Genomic DNA, 20,627 nt, shown 5'->3' on the forward strand with positions numbered 1-20,627 from the left:
ACAAAACGTGGTGCCGGCGCGGAGCGTTGGAAGGCCGCGTGTTGGGGCGGCCTCGCTGCAACTTCGGCGTAAGCGAGAGGTGTGACCACAGGTGCGACGGGCAGAGCCGATGGCGCCGGCTGCCGAGCAGGTGAAGCGGGAACAGCCTCAGTGACTTCTTCTTGAATTGTCGCAGTGAGGACAACAGGCCAGCGATAGGCATCGGTGGATTTACACACGGTAGGATGGAGATCTGCCGAGCGACGTCTACGCGAATGAAATCTTGGATGCGCGGTAGGAGTGAGGAGGTGTCAGGAGCAACGGCAAGTTTGCCCGCGAGGGCGCAAGGGTCACGTGATTGGTGCGGCCGGGTAGCCAGACGTTGCTTTCGCAGCTCTTCATAACTCAGACACAGATTCACTGCCTCCGAAACGGTTTCCGCATTTTTCCCAATCAGCACGTGGAAGGCGTCATCTTTAATACATTTGAAAATGTGCTTGATTTTTTTCGCCTCCAGCATCAAGGGGTTCACACGCTTGCAAATGTCGAGTATGTCTTCAATATAACTGGTTAAATTTTCCCCAGCCTGCTGCGCTCGCTCTCGAAGGCGCTGTTTAGCGCAAAGCTTGCGTACAGCTGGGTGACCGAACACTTCCTCATGGTTTTGAAACTCATGCAGTCTCATGGTTTTTAAACCAGAGCTTTGAAACGTTGATAAGGTAGAAGATAATGTCGTTTAATTTTGGCATATCGTCCCATCTATTATAGCTGCTCACGCTCACGTAGGAGGACAACCAGTCCTACACGTCATGATCGTCGGTGCCGCTGAAATGGAGGGGTCGCGTTGCCGGAGAGAGCCATAGCACATGATGGGCTCCTGGGGTGGGGTTATACTGATTCGCTATATATATATATATATATATATATATATATATATATATATATATATATATATATATATATATATATATATATATATATATATATATATCTGGCTACCACCCTCAAGCGTCAGATACAGTTGTAGTAAATATAAATACCCCAGAAAGTGAAGGAGAACACAGTCGCCCAGATAGCCGAATTGGTAAGGCATTCGAGATCTCATCGAAAGGCGTGGGTTCGGTCCCAACTCTGGACGGGTGTTTTTCTTTCTTTCTTTCTCACGTAATTAATAATAAAAAAAAATAATGTAACGTCACTAACGGTAAAAAATTAGTCTAACCATTCCCCTATGCCTCTTTGGCGTTGTAGACTGCCGGCATTTCTGTCTGTATATATATATATATATATATATATATATATATATATATATATATATATATATATATATATATATATATATATATATATGCCTGTGTGTGTTTGTGTGTATCTTTGGCGGTTGATTGTCTTTTCTGTTGAAGTTACTCGGTACAGTTGTATTTTAGTTGGCCTTAACGCCTTAACGCTGACCTAAATGTGAGCTAAAGGCGAGTGTTGAATTGAAGAACATCGAACATGGCACAATATTTTTCTCGCTTCTATTTATTTCTTTTCATCGCTTTTAGTAACATAATTGAGCTCTGTGCTTCATAGTTAACTTGCAAGCTCTATTTTGCGTTATCACATTCACGGCTGCTATCGCGCACGCAGAAACAGAAAGCTGTGAGTCTGTGACAAGCGGTTCTGTGATGTGGTAATGATAACGAAACGCTAGCGAAAAACATATGATGCCGCCGTTTCACTACTTCCTCACGTTCAAACTCGACCAGCACGGTAATCACCAAAACCGCGATTTTGCTTTTGTTTTTCTCTCTCATTTTCGTATGGACGGATGCAACGCGTTGCGTTCTTTGTATTGGAGAGGCATGTACTGGCCCCTTGTGATGCTGCTACATCAAAAACCAATAACAAGGTTTTTTTTTTCTACTCGTGAAAATAAAGCATAAAACGTTATTTTTACGATCGCTAATCTCTGGTTTAGAAGCACTCATAACCATTATTTCTTTGGCTAGTTAACAATTTAGATAACACATTGGGCGAGACGGTGGCTGCTGCGAATTCCCGAAGAATTCACTACATCCAAGGCTCGTGAAGTATTTTCGCATGCATTCGACAATGGCGACCAAAAATGGCTTCATCCTTCGTGGCCTATGCGGAAACAAACTATGCTAGCGTGGAACGTAATCTTTCCCGCTAAAGGTTTAAATACGTCACGACGTTGATTGATTGGTTATGAGGTTAAAAGCGCCGACGTTACACAGGCGATGAGGGGTGCTGTAGTGGAGGGCTCCGGATTAATTTTGACCACCTGGGGATCCTTAACGTGCGCCGAAATCTCGTACACACGGGCGTTTTGCTTTTCGCCTGCATAAGAAAAGCGGCTGCCGCGGCCGGGAATCGAGCAAGCGTCCTTGGGCTCAGCATCACAACTCTTTAACCACTGAGCCACCGCGGCGGGTCACGACGTTGCAGCCAATCATAAACAAAATTTTATATAGAATCATAAACAAAATTTTATATAGTCGTTACGCAAGCGGTATTTTTTTGGAGCAGAAACTCAAACTACATCGTCCTCGTGGTTCCCTTGGCTTGGTTTTTCAACGACAGGCATGAATATGCTACAACGGGAAGGCAAAAAGCAGGTAGACCAGAACTCTACGGTGCTATTAAATGTCACGAAATGTAAAAAAAAAAAAATTCAAATGCGAGTACACAAAGTAAAAAGTAATTTTGTCACCCTGAAGCGCGTGACATGACTGAGAGCCTATAAAAAGCTAGGATTTGCGGAAAGCTTTGAATACGACCCCAGGCCTCGGCGGCGCTCTCAGATCGGTAGTGGGTAGTCAGATCGGTAGTGGGCATCCCAAGTAATTGGAGCGCTGAATTGCGGGCACTAGATCGCGCCGCACATTCCAGAGCTTTCCGTGGGCTCAAAGGCGACCAGCCGAACTTATCTGACGCATATGCAGTGCATAACGTGACTACATTACATGTCAGGGTTGTTGACAACCACCTTCTCTTGAGAGCGCAAAGCGGTTCAAGGCGAGTGGAATAACTGTAGCAGGTTCACAATTTTAAAATGCACCCTCCTTCTTCTTTCTTTTTTTACGTGAAAGCAGAACATGCTATTTGCAGTAGAAATGGCCATAAGAGCACATCACACATATGGGGAGCATGACTGTTCTCGGAAAAACAGGCGGTAGCCCTGTAATTATGTTATAAAAAAGTAAAAAAAAACGAAAACAGTGCGCAGAAACACGGGGGTGCACAGGCTACCTGGAGCATGTACGTCATAGCGATGTAAAAAAGCATCTTGGTATACGTCAGTCTCTTCGCTCAGCGATAGTTCGGCCCACACCTCCGACGACACTCTCGAAGGCACCTCAGTACAGAACGCTCGCCACACTGAGCCCAGCATGAGGTGTGGTGAAAGCAGCAGCTGCTGCGGCCACGCTACTTTTTGCCCACATCGCGAACTAGTTCGCAGACACAGCACGAAGGGACGAAGAAGTTTTCCTCCGAGGTGCCGCCTCCGTCGGAGTCAAGTGACAGCAGTTTCTTCTTCAAGTACTTCTGCGTGCAGCGGCTTGTGTAGCCGAAGGGCAAGGTGATGGCGTTCGAGCAGGCCGCTTCCGGGGACCTGCGCAACCACGGGAAAGCAAATTACCACCACCCCCGACATCCTTGAGACGGGCAACTCGGCGCTCCGGGCGGGCGATGCCGGGACAAAAACCGGTGCCCTTCCGCTCAGTGAGGAAGAATGAACGGCGAAGCTGGGCGGAGAGCAAGGAGTGCACGAAACAAAACGCGTTTCTCCGTAATTTGCGATTGAAGATATTTCCTAGCTAATTAGCTGAATGACGCTCGGAAGAACCCGAGCTTCATTTTAGTGGACAAGCATGGTGCTGTCTGCTTCCCTCCTGCGTCGTGCGCATCTTATTGTCTGCGTAAAACACCAACGCTAACCGCTCGACCACAGAGCAGGGAGGACAGCAGTCAGGTTCCACGCACCGGGCCGTGAGACGTCCATTTGAAATCTCCGCTCAGTAGAGTGGATATGTGAACGACGAGCGCGTAAAGGCTACTAGGGCGTGCACGCCCCCCCCCCCCCCCCCCCCTTTCCGCCCCACAATGCACGCATAAAAATGGCAGGGGGAGATAGACGCCGCGCGTGGCAGCTGGGGAAAAAGGAGGTGGTGGCAAAAAGGGGCATAAAGTGTGGCTGTAACCATACTCCTTCCGCAGATTTCCATGCTTTTACGCGAAACACATAATGTGGGACACCTTATAAAGACCGAAGTTACACCGAAGTTATGACGTGCCTTTCTTGTTGCGAGCAAGTGTTGCCACGATTATGGCGAACGCTGGAGTCGTTTTGGCGTATCTTGACCAATCTCCCTAAGTAGGTACGCTTGGCTCGAAAAACGTGCGCAGGATACGCTGGGACGTCGTCGCGAGGCACGCACACACGAGTTCTAGGCCTATTCTTGTTTTTTAAAGACGATAGTCTTTCTTGGGCTACTTCAACCCAGAAATTTTGGTCTGTCTGTATGTCTGTATGTCTGTCTGTCCGTCTGTCTGTCTGTGACTCGATTCAGCCACCCGGCCAAAGCAAAACATTGCCTGCGCAATAGTCTTATATAGTCACAGCTAAATCTACCCGTCTATGTCCGGTGTAATGTTCATACTTGTCAACATTGTTGAAGAAGAACAAGACATTACGCAAATATGAGACAACAAATCAATATAGAAGTGATATTTGCAGTGTTCCTTTATAAAAAAATCAAACATGCTTGACTTTTGCGAAGTTAAATACTTCATGAACTGCAGAAAAAGAATTCACTCCGCCGTCGCCTGCTGTCGCCCGCGCCATTGTAGCTTCTGGCGCCATTTTAAGAAATCAACCGGCAACAGTTACGCAAGGTTCCACTAGATAGGTTCCAAGTTCTGCTTGCAACGCACGTGGAGTAGGGAAACGCGGTTCTATAAACGTTGAAGTACGGCGCCTCGATTAACGCGCGTCTTCGCCGTACGGCAGCGTTCGCATCGAGACACCCGGTTTGGAGCAGTGGAACGCGGGAAATTTAAAATGATTTAAGCAAACCTTTGGCGTCTTTACCTTGGGAGGAGCGCGACGCAAGAGGAACAACATGAGAGGTGAGCGGGAAAGCGAAGGGAGGCATTTACTTCGCAAAAGCAGATAAAGACTATCGTCTTTTGACGGCATTTGCAACGAAAGGAGCAGATACGCGGCCAATTTTTTAACTGCCCGGCAGTCGCCGAAATATTTTCCAATCTCCGTAAGTGGGTTTGCTTCGCTTGACAAACATGCACCGGGGACACTGGGGGTCGTCGCGAGGCACGCACACACGAGCGTTAGGCTTTTCTTGGTTTTATTAACTACCGGGAGGTCGCCGCGACGCCCGCGCTCACGTGAGCGCGCTCGGCAATTTCTGGGTATTTTTAACTGCGGACGCGAAAAATTGCGATTTGCTAAACAGCTTCGCTGTTCAAAATGATATTAACTTCCGCACATCACTGACTCATGTGCCACAAAAGCAACCCTCTTTCTAAAATCCTCTCTGGATGCACCGGTCAGTTTTTAGCTTAGGTCTCACCTTCGCCAGATTTTCATGCTCAATAATGACACGGCTTTTATATAGTAGTTATACCTAGGCTGCGCCCATCACACCGACACTTAGTCCTATATTACACCAGGGTCAAATGGACGCGCATGGTCGAGTGCTGTCCTGCAGCACCGACCGCAGTTACACAAGGGGCGTTGAGCTGATGCTATACGAAGAATGTTGCGGGCTTTATAACCGGCCGCAGATACCGTTTTTCTGCCAAAACTTAAATGCAAAAATACCCGTGTGGAAGATTTCGGCGCTCGTTAAAGTTTCTTATTTGACGGAATTAATTCACAACATATATGTTCCTGACAGCTTGGGCGTGGAATTGTCGTATATACATTAGAACCGAAATATCAATCAACGGCCTTAAAAAATTGTTGGGAGCATTACTTTATAGTTTTCTTCACGCTGGATTCAGAAAACATGTGTATTTCCTGTGTAAATACACCCAAAACCACCGTTTTTCGCCAAAATAAACGACACCTTCCCGAGGGCGCGGTTGTCTTTCGCCTCGCCGCATCGCGTGCTCTGGCAGGTGCTGGTGCCGGATCGCTCACCAGCCTCCGCGGACGGGCCGCGAGTCGGCGTGAAGTGAATAGCATCGCGGCACAAACTTGATCACCGCTTTCAAAACCCCTTCGGATGACAATCCCTAGGACAGTTTTTCACCCCACTACCATCCACTCACTTGCATGTTTACCCTCTTTTTCGCGATTGCTCTGGTTCCGGACTGCAGCTACGAGCGGTTGCTGCCGCGGCCTGTGCGGTTTGAGTCCCTTCGTGGGCCGTGTACAGGCATGCACGGGCGGCGCGTGTGCGGTGCGCTTCCGCGTTGAGCAAACGCTTCGTGCTTTCCAGCTGAATTAATTTCTTGCTAACGACGCGCGAAATATACATACTTAGCTAAGCTATCGTCGTAGCCCACAATGTTGATCGGGAAAACGAGTAAGACGTCTGGGGAACCAGAGCGTTGTCGTACCCTAAATTTTCTAAAAAAACTTGTCTAAAAACCAAAAACTTGGGACGCTACCGCATTTGTTTGAGACCGTCACATCTCGTAAGAAAAACAGATGACCTGACGGCATGACCGGCTATACTGGTGAAGGCAATGCAGTAGCAACGGGCGCTCGGGTATGAAAACTCTGGTACATCTAGCAGTCGTTTTTACGGCTAAAAATCGACGCGGAGGCAACTCAAGACAATCAATGTTAACAAATTTTAGATTACACGCCTGCTTATAATGCGGAATTTCGTCCAGAAAACCGGGAAACAGCGAAACGGCGGCGCACGTCGCTGACCGTCTTCTGAATATGGCGTTCTTGCGGTCGCTATCTCTCGGTTTCTCGCTCTTCCGTTGGTGCGAGAGTGAGCATTGGGCGGGGCGTGGGGTCAAATTTATCGATGAATACCGCTGCCCCCAAGCTAAAAACGCGAAAATAAGTTTACAGGCATAAACTGACTAATGTATAATTGAAAAAAAAAAATTTTTATCCGATTTTAAAACTACTTCAGCAGCCCTTTAACGGCCAAACACATGTGCGGAGAAACTACGCGTTTCCGCACGCGTATTCGCACTCTGGAAACCGGTCCGGCAGCGGTCAGGAGCACGCATGAAGGCTACAGGACCGGTTTTGGAGACGAAAAAACGCGTGCGGAAACGCGTCGCTTCCGCAAATGTGTTTGGCCCTTCATCCTAATGAAGGGGCTCCGAGCTTCTTTCCGGTAACCCTGAAGCAAAGGAGCGCACCTCTCTAAGCGAACTCCAAGCGCGACGTATACGTACCTACAGACGTCGACGCGGATAACCTGCTTTGCCGAAGGGTCCCTGTCTTGTAGGTTGACCACGAACTTCCACTGGGAGCGGTCGCTGAGCGCGGCCTTGGGCGACACGAACATGCTGCGGACGGGGCAGGCTGGGTCCACCTCGGGAGCTCGCTTCACCAGGTCTCTACGCAGAGCGTCGGGCAGCTTTCTCACAGCACGCCGCCAATGACCACTGAAGCCGTCAACGCACAACCGTACTATGATCCGGCAAGCGCAAGCCGGGGCAAGGAGGGAAGTTTCCAAGTGGTTAGGGGGAAAGAGATGTGTGAGGTCATGAGAAAGGCACGGAAGCCCAGAGGATGAAAAAAAAATGGATAATATGCGGTCAACGTTTTTTGCAAGAAAACGTCAACGTCAGGATACCTCGTAGCCACCGATGCCAGAGTGGCGCTGGCTACCACCCTCAAGCGTCAGGCACAGTTGTGCTAAATATAAATACCCCAGAAAGTGACAGAGAACACAGTCGCCCAGATAGCCGAATCGGTAAGGCATCTCAGACCTAACCGGAAGGCGTGGGTTCGGTCCTCATTCGGGACGCATGTTTTTCTTCCCTTTCTTTTCTATATAAAATTAAAAATGTTAACTTCACTACTCGTAGTAAAAAAGCATAACTATTCCTCTGTTCATCCCTTGGCGTGGTGAACTGCCGGCTTTCCTTGCTGTATTTCTTATATATATATATATATATATATATATATATATATATATATATATATATATATATATATATATATATATATATATATATACAGTGGAACCCGATGATATGACGCCCGGGTGCACACGATCCGTTTCATACGACGGACCGTGGCGCGGGTAAACCGGCGCTATTCCCATATTTTACACCGCTTTGCCGCCTCGTCCTGACCTTTATTATTAACCCCCCTTTGACGCTGCTTGATGTGCAAAGGTCCGCAGGCGGGTCAGACCACTTACTGAACAGACGCAAACAAGCAAGCGGGTACTCGTGAGCAGGAGTTAACCTGCGACGGCCCCACGCAGCACTATACGCCAACGCGCCAACCGCGAGAAGTCGAAGTTCAGGTGGCAGGTGGAGCCTAAATTCGAAGCTCCTGTTGAGCCTCCAACGAACGCGGAAACACATACGACGCAGCCCCACGGCGATGAACAGACAGCCGCTTTCCCCGACCGCTCGATCCAAGTTTCTTCCCTCAGCTTATCGAAAGCCGCGTTGTCACTCCGCTCTTTTCTTTGCCAGAGCGCCTCAATTCCCGCGCGTCCGCCGCAAGGGTGGGGCAAAATGCAGGAGGCGATGGGGGGAGATACGTATACCCGTTGGCATCGCCATTTTGGGTCCCTCGCTGGCCGCCGCTGCAAGTCACTGTAGCAAGACCGCGCTATAATTATCGCCGCAACACGGTTTACTCGCGAAGTTTGAATTATCTATTTCGCGTTGCCGGTTCTAGTGGGGAACGAAAACAGCTATGTGTTGAGCACTATGACCCAAAGCGATGGCACGGGACTGTTCAAAGGATGTCTCCATGTACGGCGATGCTGTTTTAGATGCGACGCTCAGAGCATCCCTTGTCGGCGGCCCTGTCCTTCCTTCGTGCGTCCGTTGTTGTCCGCGGCGTGCGTCCGTTGTCCTCAGCCACTCTCCCGCTCTCCTCTCCGATAGCGAGCACCCTCTCGCAAGGGGCATTGGATTGAATTGGATTCGATTGGATTCATTTGGATTGGCTTGGCTTGGCTTGGATTGGATTTGATTGGATTAAACTGGATTGTGTTGGATTGTGTTGCGTCATAGCCGCGGCAGATGCACTGGCGCTGGCGCGTGCCCAGGTGAGAGCGTGTGCGGCCCAGCGCGCTCTCACTTCGCTGGTGGGCGGCGCTGCGCGCGGTGCTGCGCATGTGCAGTACTCTCTCTCTCCGCGGTTTCCTCTCCTTCGGGCGCGCTGCGCATATATAGTGCCTAGAATATAACCGGTGTGCCGCTCTCCCGCGGCCTTTCGGTCGACGTTTGCTCTCCGCTTGCGCTTGAACCCCCCTCAGCGTCGCATCACACCAGGCTTCCCGCGAGGGGAGGTGGGCGTAATTTTTTTGTTCATCTCCGCCTTGTACTATCGTTCGTTTCGCTTGGCCGTGGCAGTTCCACACTCGCCTTTTCCTCTCTCAATTTTCTCGACCACGTCGGTCTTATATCGCGTAGCGCGCGGCGCTTGGCTGGCGGGCTAGCTTGGAGGGGGCACAACAACAACGTTGTTTTTTAGCTTGGGATTTCAGCCAAAGGTTCGCAAATAACGCGAGAACGCGCTAAATATAGTAGTTTAAATAAGTTCCCAGCTCATCTGTCGCGTGAGACGTTCTACTTGGTCGGTATTTACCCGCTCCCCGGTCGCACGACACCCCGGTCATACGACGCTTTTTCGCGGTCCCTTGAAAGTCGTATTATCGGGGTTCCACTATATATATATATATATATATATATATATATATATATATATATATATATATATATATATATATATATATATATATATATATATATATATATATATAGCGAATCAGTATAGGAAATGGATGAGGGGCTCATTAAAATAAGACAGAAATGAGGGTTGGCAGTCAAGAAAACCTCGGAAAGCAAAGGGGAGGGTGTGGTAGGTCATTGAAACAGATAAAGAATTTGGAAAGAAAGAAAGAACGTGGAGAAAAAATGCCCGCCGAGTGGGATCCGAACCCACGACCTCCAGAATACCGAAAGTGGAGGGGAAAAAAGCCCCGCTGGTAGCGTAGTGGTCATCGCACCAGGCCAGACTGGAGGTCGTGGGTTCGGATCCCACCAGGCAGGCATTTTTTCTCCACTTTCTTTCTTTCTTTCCAAATTCTTTATTTGTTTCAATGACCTACCACATCCTCCCCTTTGCTTTCCGAGGTTTTCTTGACTGCCAACCCTTATTTATGTCTTATTTCAATGAGCCCCTCATTTTCCATTTCTGATTCGCTATATGCATAGCGAGGGCCTCTGTTCTGGCAGTCTTGGTGCCATAGGGAGCTTAAGAGGGTTCAACGCTGATCGACCACTCTCGACATGTCATAAACACTCGAGTCATGGCCCGGGGGTTAAAAAAGAAGGTCCCCTTCACCCCGAGTAGTCCGAGTGGCGCTGGCTATCACCCCCAAGCGCAGGAAACAAAATACCTTAACATAAATACCCCAGAAAGTGGAGGGGAAAATAGCCCCGCTGGTAGCGTAGTGGTCATCGCCCCAGACCGGTATTCTGGAAGTCGTGGGTTCGGATCCCACCCGGCGGGCATTTTTTCTCCACGTTCTTTCTTTCTTTCCAAATTCTTTATCTGTTTCAATGACGTACCACATCCTCCCCTTTGCTTTCCGAGGTTTTCTTGCCTGCCAACCCTTATATATATATATATATATATATATATATATATATATATATATATATATATATATATATATATATATATATTCTTAGAATGCTTAAAGAACTGTACCCAGAGAGCCATGTATAGGGTTAAAGATAAGGATGAGTAGGACGAAAGTAATGTTAAATAGAAATGCAGAAAGCGCCCCTTCAGCCTAAGCAATGAAATAATACAAGGAATGGTTGAATATAACAATTATATAGCAAGTTGTGAGTTCCCATCTAAGCCACAAGATGGAACTCAGGCGCAGGCGCATAATTACAATTGGCTGGAGAGCATTCGGCAAACACTGTGTAGTAATGAACAATATGTATATATAGGCCCCTATCCCTGAAAGGAAGGGTATATATGCAACCAATGCATCCCTGAAAGGAAAGGTATATATGCAACCAATGCATGACTTACGAGACAGGAACATGCTGACTTAGTAAGCACCTTAAAAAGAAAACTTAGGTCGGCCCAACGAGCCATGCAAAGAAGAATGAGAGGGGTGACTCCTGTAGATAGAAAACAGGCGTATGAGGCTATGAAGCAAACTCGGGTGGAAGCTCAAATTAAGAGAAATAGTGCGCTTAGGCGGGGTATCTAATGCAGAGAAGTGACAACCGATAGACCAGCAGGGTTACAGAGAGGATACTAGGAGACCATACTTGAGTACGAGAAGACCGATAGCTCGACGGAGGGAGTTTGGTGGCAAATAATGGATTCCGACAGCAGAGTATATATAGCAGCAGTTTGGAGTCGATGGGAGAGCTCGTCACCCTCCAGTGGACACGAAGATGATGATGGCGTGTGCGTGCATGCATGTGTCAGGAGGTGTAGTCTATAAAGCCAGCGGTACCCTTGCATGCACTTGAACGGGAGGTATGCGTGTGCCCTGGCTGTATATTCACCTCTTGTGGTAGACGAACGCGGGCGGCAGCACGATCGTGGCGTCAGACCAGTCCTCGTTGTCTTGGTGAGACTGCTGCTGATGGTGAGGCAGCGTATCGTGATGATGCGGCTGCTGCCTCCGGTGCTGTGGCCTGCGCTGGTGGTGCGACTGGCCGCCCTGGTGGTGATGGTGCCCGCCCTGGTGATCGTAGTCGTAGTGGACAGCCGTCTGGTACACCACGTAGCTGTCGGTGCGAGGCTGGTCAGGCAGCAGGGCCCGGTTGGGCTGGGCGTCACCCAGCCGCTCGTCCGAGAACAGCGTGGACAGGTTGAAGTGTTTGCTCTTGCTTCCCAGCAGCACGTGGTAGATGTAGTCCCTGTGAGGGCAGGGGAAGTGGGCTCAAAGCATAGAAATTCATACTAATATATACTAGAGATAAATCTGGTGCCACCGTCTAAGGGAGCCGCGCTTCAGCGAGCGTTTGGTCATGTACTGGGCAGGCACGTTCCACTTGTCCTTGGCATGGCTCATGAACAAGCTGAAAAGTTGAGCTGGCTGCAAAAAAGCAACAATATTACTGTAAAATATTATTCAAATATGTTTTGTTATTATTAAAATGAAGCGCCAGAAAGATTTTTTGCCAGTGATTATTTAGAAGCTTAAGAAGAATGAGACAAAAAAGAAGCCATGTGGCTAACCAAGCCAAGTAAGCGAGGAACGTCGCTAGCTGCAACGGCGACGCCCCCGACGGCCCGAGATTGCAACGCCAGATCCTCCCCCCCCCCCCCCCCCCCCCCCCCCCCAGTATATATTAGTATGAAACTCTACGGCTCAAAAACACTGCAGAGCGGCTCACCACTCGAGAGCGCACGCGCTGCGACAAGCCTCGCGTGCACGAAGCTTCTGCGCATGCCAGAAACAGCTCGGAAATCTCCCTTCTATCCGAATCCTGCGGTTTTAAAACCACACTCGGTTCGTTGCCCCAGTGCTACATTATTCAACTTGTAGGTTTCTCGCCAACATTTTCTCGCGAATTTTTCGTGTTGATTCAGCAAATGAACCAACTCAAATTCGACTCGAACTATTTGATCAATTGTTATCCACGGCCAAATGATCATATCTAAAACCTCTTCTTCATTCAACTTGTTTTCAACGAAGAAAAACAAAACATAGGTGCAGAGCTGTCGCTACACTATCGGGGTCCACAGTGTGGTTATGCTCAGTAAAGATGATTATACCAAGGATGCCTGCCAGCCGCACCCATTATATCTGCAACCTGCGGTCTCCGACAAACTGCGGTCTGCAGATACACAACCTACCGTACTACCACTTCAGTTCAGCTGAACCTTTACTACACACAATAACAAATTGAAATAAGTCTATCCTACCGTTTAGGCGTTCGTTCAATAGATGGGTATGCTGGCCTCACCACACAAAACGGGATATGTGGTACTGCACGCCGTCCTAGGCAGGATAAATTACTTCTGGCCGAAACCTACAACACTGACAACACTGCCGTGTACGTCGACGTTGCCCGCTACCCGCACAGGACCCAAACTTACGTGGCGGTGGTAATTCGAGCTAGGGACGGTGCCACCCTTAATGCCGCAAGCCTCATGGCCCGGGACGCCACACAGGCGGAGGAGGCAGCGATCGCGCTAGCACTGAAGAGCGATCCGAAAATCACCACTATAATAAGTGACTCCAAATCAGCTATCATCAACTTCAGCAAGGGCGTCAAAGGGCCGCCAGCCCACCACATCCTGCCAAGTCAAAAAACGAATACCACATACCTCAGATGGTTCCCGGCCCACGTCGGCCCCATACCCGGCGGAACGGCCAACCAAAACGAGAGGGCGGACGCCGCCGCTTACACACCGCGCGGCGCCCCCCCCCCCCCCGCCCCTCGAACTCTCAGGCCGCAAGGGACGACCAGGAAGCGCAAGGAAAAGAAGACGAACACGAGCCTCTCCTAGAGTATGGAGACATACTCAGACACTACAGAGAACAGCGAAAGACACAGCCCCCGCCGCATCCTGGACTCAACAGATACGAACAGGTACTGCTCCGACAGCTACAGACGAGATCGGTGATCACACCCGCGCTGGCTCGTTATGTGTGCCCAGGACGCTTTAAAGACTACATGTGCACTGTGTGTGCGCGAGCGCCCGCCACCCTCTCCCACATCTTGTGGGAACACGGGAAATCAGGTGGCGGGCAGGTGAACAGTGGTGCAGTGCGCGTGTTCAAGTGCAGTGACACCTTGAGTGACATTTTTACGCCGTGTGGGAACGGTACCCCGTCCGATCTACCGCCGGACATAGTGACAATGACTACAGCATCGGACTGTGAATCCCAGAGACAAGCCATCCAGCGGCTCGAGGAAGCCCTGGCCCGGCAAGAGCGAACGGAGAACTCCGCTGCCGTCGCGCCTTCCCCCCGCACTCCGAGGGTGCCGGGGAGGGCGGCGCGGGTGGAGGAAGCTTAGTAGCTTGAGCTGGGCCACTGGCCAAACACCCCTCGAGGCCTAGACTAGGCAGGAGGGGGGAGAATACCCCGACGAGGGTTTTCCTCTCATCCCTCCCCACGCAGGATCACGTAATAAAGTCTTTCTCTCTCTCTCTCTCTAGCAGCAAATGCATCACGTACACTTGCAAGGCCAAGAGCTTGAATAGAAGACTTCCATTCGACATATTGCAAACCTAATTCTTGAGCATGGAAAATCTGCGGAGAGGCTTGGCAGGAATGAGAGAACGTATCCATGACTTCAGAATTTTCCCCACAGCCTCTTAGTAAACGACAAGGAGGGTAACAAACTGGTTCAAGTGTTCAACACATCCAGCATAACGGGGATATGCCTGCTATCACCTAAGCCATAGTCGAGCCGAATTTACCAATTAAGTAGGATGCAATCTGCACCGTCATAGAGTTGTCTCCGCACGCCGCTTGAAACCACTTCACAGGCATGGTAGCCGCAACACCAGCGAGGATCGTTTGGCCTTCTTCCTAAGGCACAAGAACTGAAATTAACAACCAACTACCCATGCGTGAAAATTACCCTTAATTCCTATAGTCAGGTGAGGTCTCTCCTCCACTGCCCAAACACCTAGAACGCCGGTAAAGAACAATATTTGCAGACAACACTACAGCTCCAAAGGACCAAAGGCATTATATCCCAATTACGAAAACCCTCTTGCCGAGCGTTGCGATACTCGCAACGGATTGAAGTGGGACGATAGAGGGTTGTGGTGACTTGAGCGAGATATTCTTCAACATTCTTCGTCACGCATCATCCTTCTCGCAACGACAGCTCTCTGAAAATCTCTGAAGGAAGCCGACTTAAAAGGAATCATCCAAACTCTTTCTATACCAAAAGCAAAATAACCAAGTATTTCGAAAATGCGAGACACTTCAAAACTGCAAGTGCCGTTGAATCCACAGCGGTGGGATGTGAATGCACCGCTAGTAGTACTCACGGCAAAGCTTGGCAGCAGTCTCTGGCAATCGTTCTAAAGGCGGTATCATTTAGTGCTTGGCCGGTTGTGATCTGAACGGAGTGGCTCGCTTTGCATGCACATTCGAGTACGCGATCAGGATATGGGACAACGTTCATACGAAATTTCTAATTACTGTCAAACTGCGGGCGTTCAATTATAGCGTCAAACGCCTATCATCGGAGAAGCCCAGACATTGCATCATTGCCGCTCTATGAAAATAGCTTAGTGAATCGGTGGCTGGGAGAATCCTGTTGCAGGCAAACACATTCGTAGGGGAAGAATGGTATTTGTCATGTGCGCATAAGCACGTAAAAAACTCGCCAGGTCTCAGCGTTCAGCCTTCCCCACTGGCCCTTTCGAGCTCGGTGCCTGAGAATTAGCTTACCGAGGCGAGGCGCGTTGTTGAGCCCTGTCGCTGCTACACACTGTGGCATCAGAGCCCCTGGTATACCACGTGCGTAAAGTCCACGGCGCACTGCGCCAAAGCTCAGAGCGTGGTTCTGAAATATTTGCTCAATAACGCAGCTGTTATTTGGGTTGTTAGAACACATACATGGAAGCGGACGCTGCCGTTGTCGTTACAAAGGGATGCTCTCCTGATTACAGTGAACTGGGGAATGGGACGGGTATGCAAGTTTCCCGTATCAGGGCATTGTGCTTGCAAGTTGCACTCCGGCTTACGCAGCGACTAGCGTTCTTGAGGAAGGCTTCTGACGCGGGATCTTTGAATATGTTGGTACGGTGATTGCGGTGCGCCAGAGACTTTTACTTCGAGGTTCATTTCAACTGACTGCCCGCACAGAAAGGGTCGGCATCGTAGCTAGAATTCTCCTCAAAATATTTGCTTGGGCCTAAGACCAACACCGAAGGCTGCTCTATTCTTTCGAAACACTCGTTAGGGACTATCTCCGGTCCTGCGTCTGCTCTCCGCGAACTTGGGCCGACCGCCGCGGAGCCCTCAGGGTCACACGGCGAGACTGCGAAATATCCTGCCGAAATCTCGGCGCTGAAATTTCTGCCCTGCACGTATACATCGCGGCCCCAGCATACATCCTTCATGCTCTGCAAAAAATAACAATTGGGGAAGGAAGTTTCCAGCCTCCTTTGTGGCGTACGTTTGAAAGCGCCTACACGGCCGCAGGTGACGCAAGCAGTGTCCTTCATCCATTCTCCCCCCGCGCGGAGAGCTCGTCTGTGAAGCGCCGCTGCGGTGTTTAGCCACCGTCTGGCTAAACACTCGGCAGAAGCTGGGCGGTGAACGTAATTGAGCCATGAGGATTCATCACGCCGTCTCTCCATGCCTGTCGCAAGGCAGCAAGCCTTTCGCCCTGCTTGGTAAAACCTCGACGTCTGCCACTTAGGCCGCGGAGAGGGGGTGGGAAAATGCGGGCACGAGACGTCTCTGCAGCGGCTGTTGTCCCGCGCGCACCGCGGTAGTTAATCGTGACCGTGAGCGCGCGGCAAGCATCGTCTCGCCTCCGTGGTATGCGAGAGCATATGCATACTCTGCGCTACCGCGAGTGCCAATCGTCCGCGCCACAACGCGCTCCTCCGGGTTGCCTAACCTCCTACACGCGAGCCACCGTGCGTGACATCCGTACTGAATGAAATACATTCGCTGGAAACACTGCGCCGTATATACTTTTCAGTATCAAGAAACCGCACCGCTCTAACATATGTTGAGAACCGGCGGTGCTCTATTAATCAGGCATGTTCCCGGTTTATGGAGCGCGACATCGCCACTGTGTCACGGTGAGCCAAAACTGCAGCTAACGCTGCTCGCAACACTGATGTATGCCGATCATTCGCTTATTGTTATGTTAACAAAAGCCATCTACCGCATACCGGCCTAATGGTAAGTAAAAGGCAAATATGGGTCACAGGCGAATTCACTGTCCCATGAGTGCATGTTTTACTTGTTTACTCCTTAAACTGGGGCTCCATCTTTCTCCTAAAAGTTGACCTCTGTGACCCACATCAATAACCGCAGATAGGGTCAGATGAAAAAAACAAACAAAACGAAGTGGCATTTCCTTGCGTCACCCTGGCAGTTCGGTATCGCCATGAGGCAACCATATTTTCAAAGAATTTTTTGCAATTTGAAAAATGCACGTAAAACGCATGCAGAAGGGTAACGACAAGTAGGCAAATTAAGGTAAAAAATGGCACATTTCTCCAGCTGCCTGAGCTTATGCAAACAATTGCCCTTCAGCCGAAAAAAATTCCAGACGAACGCGATTATCTTGACAGCTTAACCTTCTCTCATTCACACACACACACAAAAAAAAAAAACATGCTGCGTTGCACTCTCTACCCTCGGTCAAGGCGATGAACTGTCGCCGTGCCCTGCACCCCCGTATTTCTCAAAAATCCGGTGGTGCGGCATCCAAGGCGACTGGCGTGCCTGTTCGAGCCATTCTTCAGCCCCAAATAATTTACCAAGCTCGCTTCAACTTTTTAAATAGTCTCGCTTGGTGTTCCTGAAATCAATCGGTCAAGCGGCTATGTGAGTCTTAAGACTCATAACCGGTCTAGTCCTCACTCCCATACCAATTCTTCAAGATTCAGTGTGTACAGCTGCAAGTACATTTAAAGATAATTAGGATAAAGTTTCCTTTGCCCATTTATCATGGGATGGGGTCAGTAAAGACGTCGCAGAAGGCAGCTTGACGGCCTCACGAGCCCCTTCGGTTCACGGCAGCGGTTGACAATTAAGCATGCAGTTGCAAACAACTGCACCAACCCTGGTGCACACACATACAAAAAAAAAAACAGCTCTCTTGACAGCGCATACAGTTTCTCTCATAAAAAAAAAACTCACAACAGTGAAAGTTCATTAACTGCATAGTATGTACTACATAGTACATAGTACGGAAAATAGAAAATAGAAAATATATGCGCAAGAAAAAAAGCTGACTTTACAGGATGTGTCGGTAATTGTGGCATTATATACGCAAAAAAAGGAAGAAACGCACAACAAACAACCTATAAATCTAACCACTCAGCGGTCTGTGCCGTGCTCACCCTGAAACAGCGGGATTTACAACGCAAACATTTCTAATGCATGGGAATAACAGCAGCAGCAGGAGCAACAACGACAAATCAGTACATAATCAGTAGTGAATGCAATAAAGAAAAAAGATAAAGAAGTGAATCAGCGTCGTAAAGCCCTCCTCCAGAAAAAAGCCCTCGATCCAGATGCCGCTGCTTTTTGCAGCGTACAGGTGTCGTCGTAAGTAATTGGAACAAGGACTTGTGGATATCAGAAAATATTTATCTTAGTGGCTTTATGACAATCATTACCGATTTACAGGAAGCTTTTTCTGTTAGCGGGGACTCCTTTAAGCGCACACCAATGCAGCCAGGCTTTCCGGAAGAAGGAATTCCTGTAAATTTACACGAGAACATGTTCCAATTACTTTTGACGGCACTTGTACATGACCCACTATAACCAGCCCCGGAGCTCTCTACATGACAACCATTGGAGTAGCACCAAATACACGTTGCTCGAATTGATCCCCGACCGCGTCCGATGCTTGGCCAATTCCACGACCGACGCGGTTAGCTGAATTGGCCTCACGCCGGGGGCTGAATTGTTAGGCGTAGGATCCTGCGCTCACAAGGTGCAGCCTCTCCAGCCGATAATGGCTAAGGCCCACCGGCGCGAGATAGGCGGACGTACGTTTTAGTGGGGCATTGAAAATGGGAAATGCTCCTGAGATAGGCAGACAGAGGTAGCAGCCTGCTTCCGACATTTCATTGGCTCTATATATTTCCAAAGTGCCCTACAGGATTTAAAAAGTGGTGGGATGGTTCCCGGTACGCGTGGTTTTCACGCTCTATAGAAGTTGGAATGTTTGTGCTGTCTAGTGAATAAAAAGGACGATTTTGCAGACACATGCAACAAAAAGTATCGTGTCGTTTTACTTCGTAAAAGCACGGGGACTACGCACAACCTCTGGGGCTCGCCTATTCGCCCCGAGCGCGAACACAGTCGGCCCCTGGCGGCGGCGGGACGAACCGCTCCTAGTGTGGATGGCGCTCTCGCGTCGTCTGCTTTTCACGTTGCGTGCGGCGCAAGACGCGTGCTGCACACGACAAAACAACCAATATGTGTGCTCGTTTGGCAGTAAGCAATGACATAGTTAGCTCTGCTTGCGCATTTCATCTAGAAACGTAATAATCAGCAGCCGTTGCGGGTTAATGCGCTGGTTTAATTCCACGAAACATCTTCGCTGCGGTCACCGCTTGAGTGTGAAACGTGTTATAAACATTGCTTCCACACATTGCACTTTTCTTATTGTTAAGTGCAGTCGTCTGCTGTTTCGGGAACGTCAAAGGGTGCTTTTGAAGGGGCGTTTTGAAGGATAAAAGTTTAGTACGCGAAACGGGCCCGGTAAGAAGCGACAAGACCTGCGCATACGCGTCCAAATTCCACACCCTTGTAAAATTGCGCTGTCGTCCTTATAGAAAGACGAAACAAACAAAAACATTTACACTGCACACGACCCGTGCGCTATCGCCCATACATTACCGGACGGCGGACAAGTATTTTACACCCGCAAGCGCCTGTGTGATCGTGTCCTTCCCGTACGTTTTCTAAAATAAATATCATTTTTGGACAGTCGTTGTTTATACTAAGGAGGAGGAATAAATATTTATTCAACTGTATCGAGTTGCTAATTTTACGTATTATTTAAAATACGTTTCTATGGATGCGCAAGAGTATTTAGGGGGGATTTTTCGGTAAAATTAAGCAGTTGTGAGTTTGCGTCTGTCATGTGGCATTCCGTGTGTCATTGTCATATACAGTCGAACACGGATATATCGAACTCCAAGGGGATCGCGAAAGAATTCGATATATCGATAATTCGATATATAAAAATACGCCTATCTGAAGATTATCTGACAACTCCGCACATCACTGAGAGTTTTCTGAAGTCGTGGAAAACGGTAGTTTACCGTTCTGACCCTCAAAGCACGGAAAATCCGAACCGCAGCATGATGACCAACGCACTTTATTTATCATTGAAATGTCTTTGAGCTTCGCTTGTTTGTTCTTCTTCGTCGTAAAGTTCGCCAAATTGTCTTCAAGATTACAAACACGCACAAATGAGAAAATCAACGCTGTACACTGTGCCACAACAGAGGCGAATAACGCTGACGTAACCTCGGCTGCAGTAGGCGGTTGGGAACGTTGTCAGGCACTGAGTGCCGTTATCTTCAGTATCCGAACCGAACACCTCCCCCATCTGGAGGCGTGCAACGAAGTCGCTTTGCACCCGACACGCTCCGGAATAGCCGGGGCGAGTTGTGCTGCATTCGCCTTTACGTCAACGTTGATGCGTGCATCGCCCTCAAAACTACTGCGAGGAATTCCGAACGCCTTTTCAACCAACACCTTTTCAGCAGCCTGCACCCGACGAATTCCCAC

General features: G+C 49.1%; 1 protein-coding gene across 1 annotated transcript in view; it reads right to left on the reverse strand.

The window, feature by feature from the left end:
- Window positions 1-1,485: 1,485 nt before the first annotated feature.
- Window positions 1,486-20,627, reverse strand: part of LOC144151539 (uncharacterized) — an 83,130-nt gene continuing 63,988 nt past the window's right edge. Inside the window, exons 3-5 of the mRNA XM_077682640.1 lie at window positions 11,716-12,072; window positions 7,378-7,542; window positions 1,486-3,601 (exon numbers count right to left, since the gene is read on the reverse strand). Coding sequence (XP_077538766.1) covers window positions 3,415-3,601; window positions 7,378-7,542; window positions 11,716-12,072 — 709 coding nt within the window. The 3' untranslated portion in view covers window positions 1,486-3,414. The remainder of the gene's footprint in view (window positions 3,602-7,377; window positions 7,543-11,715; window positions 12,073-20,627) is intronic.

The sequence above is a fragment of the Haemaphysalis longicornis genome, unplaced genomic scaffold (genome assembly GCF_048455015.1).
Source record: "Haemaphysalis longicornis isolate Haplotype H1 unplaced genomic scaffold, Haemaphysalis longicornis Haplotype H1 scaffold_1, whole genome shotgun sequence".
NCBI classification, from domain to species: Eukaryota; Metazoa; Arthropoda; class Arachnida; order Ixodida; family Ixodidae; genus Haemaphysalis; species Haemaphysalis longicornis.